At 48.2% G+C, this 8463-nt stretch overlaps 1 protein-coding gene across 2 annotated transcripts; it reads left to right on the top strand.

Annotated features, from left to right (window-relative positions):
* Positions 1-994: 994 nt before the first annotated feature.
* RPS10 (ribosomal protein S10) lies at positions 995-7888 on the top strand. Of its 2 annotated transcripts, XM_034990908.1 has the most exons (7): positions 1045-1113; positions 1594-1772; positions 1949-2098; positions 2325-2496; positions 4487-4564; positions 6894-6949; positions 7798-7888. In XM_034990908.1, the coding sequence occupies exons 2-7, from the start codon at positions 1731-1733 to the stop codon at positions 7837-7839; spliced, it is 540 nt and encodes a 179-aa protein (XP_034846799.1). In that variant the 5' UTR covers positions 1045-1113; positions 1594-1730; the 3' UTR covers positions 7840-7888. The 2 variants fall into 2 exon arrangements, with proteins under 2 accessions (XP_034846800.1, XP_034846799.1); XM_034990909.1 differs by lacking the exon at positions 1594-1772 and having other exon boundaries at positions 995-1113.
* The last annotated feature ends 575 nt before the right edge of the window (positions 7889-8463 follow it).

Raw genomic sequence — 8463 nt, 5'->3', positions numbered from 1 at the left:
TTCTTATCTATCAGACGGACAAAAAATGAATAAGAATATTATCCAGGGAAGCCTGGGTGGCTCAGTCAGTTAAGTGTCTGCCTTCCGCTCATGATCCCAGGGTCCTGGGATGGAGCCCCACATCGGGCTCCTTCCTTAGCGGGGAGCCTGCTTCTCTCTCTGCCTGCCGGTCCCCCTGCTTGTGCTCTCTCTCTCTCTGACAAATAAATAAATAAAATCTTAAAAAAAAAAAAAATTATCCAATCCCAGCAGGGTTAATGGGGGAAGTGAGCCTTGTTAGTAACTGCTGACTAGAATGAAAATGGTAACGCCTTCTGGAAGTCAATGTAGACTGTGTCAAAAATGTAAAAATGTGTGCTTTGTTACTCAAGAATTACAACTTCAGGAACGTATCCTAAGGAAAATATTGGATAATTGTGCAAATATGTGTGTGGTATTGTTACTTATAATAGTAAAGGGTTTTAAACATATAATATCCAGAGTGTTGATTAAACTATCCACCAGTGGACTACTGTTACTACAATTGTAGGTATTAATTAACATGAAAAGAGATTCATGATGTATTGCTAAGTGGAAAAACACAGGTCACCAACCACATCATACATAACGTACACGCAAAACATCCCATTCTTGTCCAATACATACATATATTTGCTTGGGTGCGTTTGAGTTTGGAAGAACAGACACCAAAATGTTAACGGCCATTATCTTTAGCCTACAGGATTCTGTTTTATTCTTTTATTATTGTTATCGTTCTGTCTGTATGTTCTCTCCCCGCTCAAAGAACAGCTATTACTTCCATAATTGTAAGTTAATTTATCGCTGGGCAATAAAGAAGTAGCGTTTATCAAAAGTGCCTGTCCAAGCATACGAGTAACCATTTTCCGACCAAGCACGCAGGGTCACAGGTTCCAGCGGCGGCTCCCACGTGCGTGTGTCGCGAGGGAGGTCAAGGTCCGCCGCGGCCCCCTCTCAGGCAGCGCCGAGGCCACCCCAGGCAGCCCGCGGGTCCTCGCGGGGGGGGCGGAGCCCGCCAGCCCGGAAGAGACGCCGCGGCGCGCCGCGCATGCCCCTTCCTTTCCAGCTCCGGCCCCGGACGTAGCAGCCGCCGAGGTGAGTTTCTCCTCGGTCCGGGTTGCATCGGCGTCCATCCTGGCTCTCCAGCTGTCGTAGTCGCCGCTCCTCCCCGGGGTCGGGGCGGGGGAGCCCCTCTCCCGCTCCCCGCACGCCCATTTCTGTGTAGTGAGGGGCCGGGGGCGCACTTCGCTGGGTAGTAGGGTGCTGGTAGAAGATTGGCGGCCCGTTGGCAGAGGCCGAGGAGGGGAGGATTGAAGCCCTTGTGTCGCGGCGACTCTTTCGGCGAGGTTAGGGAGACTGCGCCCCGCTTGCTCGCTTTTGTTTCGATACGGAATCTCTCACCCCGGGCCGCCTCCTTGCCTGGCCCTGGAGCTCTGGTTTGGGGGAAGAGTGGCAGGAGATGAGGGTGCGAAGGTCTTGGCCCTTTGGTTTGGGGTCAGCGGCCTCTCAAGAAGGGAGGGCTCTCCTCCAGGCCCTTCCTGCGTCCCTCAAAGTATGCCGCGCCATTCCGCGCAGGGTACCGTTGCTGCTATGCCCCCCAGTGCTCCGGGAATACGGGGTTTGCGGTCCCCCGCCCCCACGTTACACTTCTGTGGGTGTGAGAACGAAGTCTGGAGCGAACAGTAACCCTGCTCCTGTTTTGGTTAAACATCATGGCAACTTTCTTCTCAAGCGCCTTTGCGGGATGGAGGAAGGTAACTGGCGGCTTTCAGTTTTGCAGGGTTTGAAGTTCTCCCTGCATGTTTTCTGCGGTGTGGTTTGAGGTTTCAGCCCATTGGACAGTGTGGGGGTCGTTCTGGGGTCCTGAACTTGGTTGCTGGACCCTGGCTCCATTGCTCAGAAATGCTCTTGATGATGCGCTTCCTTCCAGATGTTGATGCCCAAGAAGAACCGAATTGCCATTTATGAACTCCTTTTCAAGGAGGGAGTGATGGTGGCCAAGAAGGATGTCCACATGCCCAAACACCCTGAGCTGGCAGACAAGAATGTGCCCAACCTTCACGTCATGAAGGCCATGCAGGTAGCCTGGGGGCTGCTCGAGTGGGGTGCAGATGGAGGGATTTTCCACTAAATGTCCGAGGCAGATTCCAAGGAGAGGTCAGGACAGCCAGAGCTGCTTGCCGCCTTGAAGGGCGCTGAGGTAGATACACCGTGAAAACTTGTCTATGCAATTTAGCTGCCTTTTGCACCGAGTTTCTAGATTCGAGTCTCTGGTTATGTCTTGACAGTCGTGTTCTGTCTTCCAGTCTCTCAAATCACGAGGCTACGTAAAGGAACAGTTTGCCTGGAGACATTTCTACTGGTACCTTACCAACGAGGGCATCCAGTATCTCCGTGATTATCTCCACTTGCCCCCCGAGATTGTGCCTGCCACTCTGCGCCGAAGCCGCCCTGAGACTGGCCGACCACGGCCCAAAGGTATGTTGCCCAGATGAAGGCCTGCTCTGAAGCTGTTCTTTCTCTGGGGAAGGGTATCCGTGAAAACGGGGGGATCAGACAGAAGAGGCCTCACAATACACCATTGGTGTCTGCTTTAGAGGGGGCTCTGGCATGCAGGACCTGGGCCAAGTCCTGGGACCTTTGTCCCCTCGCATGGGAGTTGTCATGGAACCACAATCAGGTCAGGTCTTCAGGCCATCCTGGGAGATGCCATTAAATACACAATATAGTCTGCGTCCAGGCACATGTGGTTGAGCATTGAGTAACTTTTACAGGACGGAGCAAAGCTGTTTACCACATGTGAAAGAAATGGAGTGTTTAACTCTATCTTGGCAACGGGAGCAAAAATAATCAAAAGTCAAATAGGGGAGAAAGGATGTGCTTGTGGGGGGGGTGGTGAATTACTTTCTGGCTGGAGATCATGGCTGGCTCACAGTTGCAGTTTGTCAAGGTTATGGTTCTCTTTCCTTTGGTTCTGAAAGAACTTGTCACAGGAACTTTGTAGGAAGAGCAGTTTGTGGACTTGGGTGATGAGGTGCAGAGATTGCTAAAAACAGACAATCACCGGACTGCCCGGGTTCTCCTGGGGAGAGGCTTGGTAGCACTCCGGAGTCTGAATTTTTTATGATTGCTTCCTAGGGGATTCTGGTGGTTGGGTGGGATTATGTGTCTGTAGAGCAAAGGTTCTCCACTGCATCTTGGGAATCCCTCGTGGGGGGTGGGATTCCATTGTCTGCACCCTCACAGATTCTGATTTGGTTGGCATAGATGGGACCTAGCATTTATTTTAGCCACTCAGTACAGGTTCAGTTTAACTTCTCATACTTAAAAAAATATATAGTTGGCCCTTGGAACAGCTTAGCGGTCGGGGCACCTGTGTCGTCATTGTCCCCATCCCCAACCCTACCCCTACCCCCACCCCATAGTCTAAAATCCATGTGTAACTTGGATTTTTTGAAAACTATTAACAGCCTGTTGACCAGAAGTCTTACTGATAACAAATGGTCGATTGATATTTTTACAATGAAGAAAATATTAAGAAAGTCTTAAGTAAATATATTTGCTCTGCTACTATACAGTAGTTAATTGAAAAAGGAATTGTGAACCCATGGAGTTCAAACCTGTGTTCAAGATCAACTACAGTCTATATTTAATCATGTAGACTCGAAGTAAAGTTCCAGGGTAACTAGAAAGAATACCAGATTAAACTTCCAGTGTTTATGAGAATGTTTTAAAAGCTTTTTAGTCTGCTTTCATATATATATCCCACAGCCTAGTGAGGTGTGTGGAGAAGCCCAGGGCAACTAAAGGACTCTTGTTGGCCTCTGTATTTATACACTGACTGCTGGAGGTGGGGCTTTCAGCTTACGGTGCCTCCTTTCCTGTTTGCACAGGAGATTTTTCACTTCAGAGATGGGTCAAGTTCAAAATTTTGGCTATTCAGGTGTTTGTAGAAATGGTTGGATTACTTAATTTGCCGAGTAATTGGAAAATATGTATCTGTGTTGAGAAATACAATAGAAAAAAGCAATCCTTTTGCAGATGGGTAGCATTTTTTTTTTTAAAGATTTTATTTATTTGACAGAGACACAGCGAGAGAGAGAACACATGCAGGAGGAATGGGAGAGGGAGAAGCAGGCTTCCCGCCGGGCAGGGAGCCCGATGCGGGGCTCGATCCCAGGACCCTGGGATCACGACCTGAGCCGAAGGCAGACGCTTAAAGACTGAGCCACCCAGGTGCCCTGATGGGTAGCATTTTAATTGAGTGTTCTAGACTTTTAAGAAGCCAGTGTCCGTGATGACAAAATTTCTAGCTGACAGCTCTGGGTCCAAGAGTTCTGTCCTCTTTATCCCATCATAACGAATTTGCTGCCAGTGAGAATAGGAGAGCAATTCCCACTTTTCTTGGCCCAAAGGGAACAGAGTTCCCACATTGCCCTACATTCACAGTGTGGTTTAATTTGTACAGGTCTGGAGGGAGAGCGACCTGCAAGACTCACACGAGGGGAAGCTGACAGAGACACCTACAGACGAAGCGCTGTGCCCCGTGAGTAATTCATCATCTCTGTCGGGCATTGGGGGAGAATCTCTGGATTCTCAGTCACCCTGGCTGGGGCTCAGCCCTTGAAAGTGCCAGAGTGACAGGAAAGATTCTTGGTCTCAATCTTCAGGTCATCTTTAGCTGGAGTCCTTTATGTTTCTTGCCTTGTACATGGATTTGATGGATGGGATTAGGAGAAAAGCCCTCTTCACTGGGGACACAGAAGACCTTGAACCAGGGCAAAATTGAAAACTTCTAAGAAAGTAACATGCCTTTCTTGGTTTTGTGGTTGTGTTCCTGTGTCGCAAGCTCCTTGAGGGCGCCCACTTAAATATCTTTGTTGTTTTCTTAAAAAATAGTTCAAAATCTTGTTTTTAAACAGCAGGTGTTTGCATTGACTTGGAATAACAGATGTTTGTTCGTTCAGTCAATATATATTATCTGACTTGCCAGGCATTGTTCTAGGAGCTAGAGAGACAGTAATGTGCATAACAGACAAAAGACCTTTCTCACTGAATTTGCGTTTTAGTAGTAGGAAACTGGTAAGCAAAAATGAGTATATAATATGTCCGTGGCCTGGGGTGCTACAGGGAAAAATGCAAGCAGGGGGATGCACAGTGCAATTTTCGGTGGGGTGTTCAGGGAAAGCTGCGTAAGTGCGATTTAAGCAAACACCTGAAGGAAGGAGTCAGCCAGTGGCTCTCTGAACCAGAAAACAGTAGGGGAGTCAGGGGAGTCACTCATAGCTCTGTGGGCCATGGTAGGGCTTGGGTTTTTTGTTTTGGGGTTTTTGTTGTTGTTGTTGTTGTTGTTTAAGATTTTATTTATTTGTCAGACAGAGAGAGAGTACAAGCAGGGGGAGCGGCAGGCAGAGGGAGAAGCAGGTTCCCAGCTGAGCCGGGAGCCTGATGCGGGGTTCCATCCCAGGACCCTGGGATCATGACCTGAGCCGAAAGCAGATGCTTAACTGACTGAGCCACCCAGGTGTCCCAGGGCTTGGGATTTTTTTAGAGAGTCCGTATCTTTGTTGAGAAGCAATTAATTGTGATAAGAAAGCAAAGTATTAAGGGTAATTTTCATCAACTTCTTCCACTCTAGCCTGTTGTCTTGTCATGGTTCCTGTTTCTTGAAACGTGAAATAGAAATGAGCACTTGACCTGAGTATGTTACCGGATTGTAAGAAAGAATTTTTCCAACAAACAGGCTCTCGGTTCAGAGAAAGTTAAGGGTTGCTTTTATTAGAAGTCACACCACATGGGGAATCGTCAGGGAGTCGTTCTCCAGAGGATGTGAGGTTGGGCCTGAGCCCCAGGGGTCCCCAAGTTGAGTTGGGGGGGATGAGCATTTCAGGTGAGAGCAGCCTGAGCAAAGGTATAGAGTTGGAGACGTGGGTAGCTTGCTTGTCGGGGGGCCAGGGGAGTGAGGGGACAAGAGCCTAATGGTGGGTGTGGTCTGAAATGGGCCAAAGAGAGACCCCATTGAACAAGATTTACCGAGACTACTCCCTGATGGTGCAGTCACCACCCGCTCCCCCCACCCTGTGGACCGTAACATTTCCTAATGGCCACACCTAAAGCAAGTGGAAATAGTTTACAGCAATAATTTTTTAAATCCAGTATAGTTTATTGTATTATTATTTTTTAAGATTTTATTTTTAAGTGATCTACACCCAACATGGGGCTCAGGCCTACAACCCCAAGATCAGGAGTTGAATGCTCTACCAACTGAGCCAGCCAGACATCCCAAATCCAATATATTTTTAAAATGTTAGTAACATATAATCTTTATACACATTAATGAGATGTTTTGCATTCTCTTAAATCTTGACATCTTACATGTGTTTTGCACACGCCTCAGTTTGGACTAGTGGCTGCCATACAGGTCAGGGCAGCACTGGACCTTTCATCTTGTTCTTTACCATGATCGTGACTAGGTTGCTTTTTGCTTCTGTGGGCCTTTGTGTCCTTTATCTCTTCCTCTGTTAGCTAGATGCTGATCTGAAGCATGTAAGTAGCTCGATGGGAAGTGAGGGTCTTCTTGGGCCATAGAGAGGGGCACGTAATCCAGGCTTTGTGGTCTGGGCAGCCTTCCTGGAGGAGGTGATAGTTTGGGCTGTGAGTTTGGAAGGATGACTTAAGGAAAGCTGCCCCAGGAGAGGGAGGGGGCAGAAGTGGTTCACAGGGTGTTTCCCACCACTGGGTGTAATTTACTTCTACTTCATGGGGTACGTTTGGTGACACGGCTTTTCGTGCAGCATTGGGCTGGAGACCTTGTCTTCCTTTGGTCTGTAATAGATCATAACATGATGACTCTGCATTGGTGTTTCTCCTTACAGCTGGTGCCGACAAGAAAGCTGAGGCTGGGGCTGGGTCAGCAACTGAGTTCCAGTTTGTGAGTATCCCTGTTGGCTCTCTATAGACAGTCATTGTTCTGGCCATGGCCCTGGGGGTCTGCAAATTCTAGGGATACGATACAGTGTGGTGGGTCCCACCCCTTGTTGGCAGTGGTCCCCCCCCCCAAAAAAATGAATTCCAAGAGTTTTTACATTAAGATACAGCATGCAAACTTTTGTAATTATGTAAATTACTGAAATGACTCCGCCAAATCAATATTACATGTGCATAGTGGTGGTTTCTTCATTAATGAGCATCATAATTGTGACTCCTTTAATTTCATGAACTAAGACTTAGGGTTAAGAACTACAAACTAGAGATTAAGCTCTAGAACCAAGATAGCTGGAGTCAGGTCCTTCATCTTCTTCAGATGGTTTGATATTGGGCACATACCCTCCGTGCCTCAGTTTCCTCATCCTTAAAATAGACGTTACAATTGTAGCTTTGTCAGGTACCTGTGAGATGAATCTAGGTAAAGTGCCTGGCACGGGGGCGGGCGTAGCACTGTTGCAGGAACGGCTGTCCTGTGGCAGGTCTGCACGGCACACAGGTGTTCTCTGTGGCCTCATTTGTGGAAAGGAGGTGTGTGTGGCAGGCACAAGGTCTTGGCCTGTGCTGGGAGTGCGCCTGTGTGTGTGTGTAAACACACTCTTGAGTGGGTATCCATATTCCCATTTTTCCGATGTGGAAACCAGCCTAGGAGGTGAACGTGGCCTTGTAGTAAGAGGCAGGGCTGGGATTTATGGCCTGAGCTCTTGAGCCTTACGTTCAGGGCCCTATCCTGTTGTAATGAGGCCCGCTGCCCGGCGTGCTGCTAATGCTGATGATGTCTGTTTTCTCTTGCAGAGAGGCGGATTTGGTCGTGGACGTGGTCAGCCACCTCAGTAAAGTTGGAGATGTTTTGTGTTGAATAAATTTGTAGCCAGAAAAAAATTAATCTTGCGTGTCCTGTTTGGTTTGCATTATGTGGCCTGAACAGGAATGATAGAAGGATCAGAATGTAAACAGGGCAAGACTGGATTTGGTTAAGGAGTTGTCCTCATGCAGGGTGGCATCGCATGTGGCTGTTAGGGCTGCAGTACTTGGCTCCGGCGCAGGCCCTGTGTTCAGCACATGCTGCCCCACAGAGTCCTGTCCGATGTGGTTACTGTTCTGGGGGTTAGTTGGAGAGCGGGGCATGTTCACTAGGTGGGCCATGCTGATGCAACTCTGCGGTACGGGAAGGTTGCTGCTTTTTTAACCCTGGAATTAAGTAGTCTCAACCGTCAAGGCTTAGGAGAAAACACAATCAAGATTGCACAAATACCTCTGAAAAGGACTGCCAGCCATAGGAAGAACCCATGGGAGTTTTTTGTTTTTACATAATAGCTGGTTGGTTGGAGCTCTTGGCATCCGAGGGCTCCTTTTTATTTTTTTTTAAAGATTTTATTTATTCATTTGAGAGAGAGCGCACAAGAAGGGGGGAGAGGGACAAGCAGACTCTCCGCTGAGCTGGGAGCCGGATGATCATGA

Source organism: Mirounga leonina, unplaced genomic scaffold, assembly GCF_011800145.1.
Source record: "Mirounga leonina isolate KUSES-001 unplaced genomic scaffold, KU_Mleo_1.0 Mir_53, whole genome shotgun sequence".
Classification (NCBI taxonomy): Eukaryota; Metazoa; Chordata; class Mammalia; order Carnivora; family Phocidae; genus Mirounga; species Mirounga leonina.
Note: the sequence above shows the minus strand (reverse complement) of the source record. Positions and strands in the feature narration are given on the sequence as shown.

Coding starts and splice junctions, on each gene's coding strand:
- RPS10 (XM_034990908.1), top strand. CDS start 1,731: ATGGCAACTTTCTTCTCAAGCGCCTTTGCGGGATGGAGGAAG. Junction 2,497..4,486: donor TGGCCGACCACGGCCCAAAG/GTATGTTGCCCA, acceptor TAATTTGTACAG/GTCTGGAGGGAGAGCGACCT. Junction 4,565..6,893: donor CAGACGAAGCGCTGTGCCCC/GTGAGTAATTCA, acceptor TTCTCCTTACAG/CTGGTGCCGACAAGAAAGCT.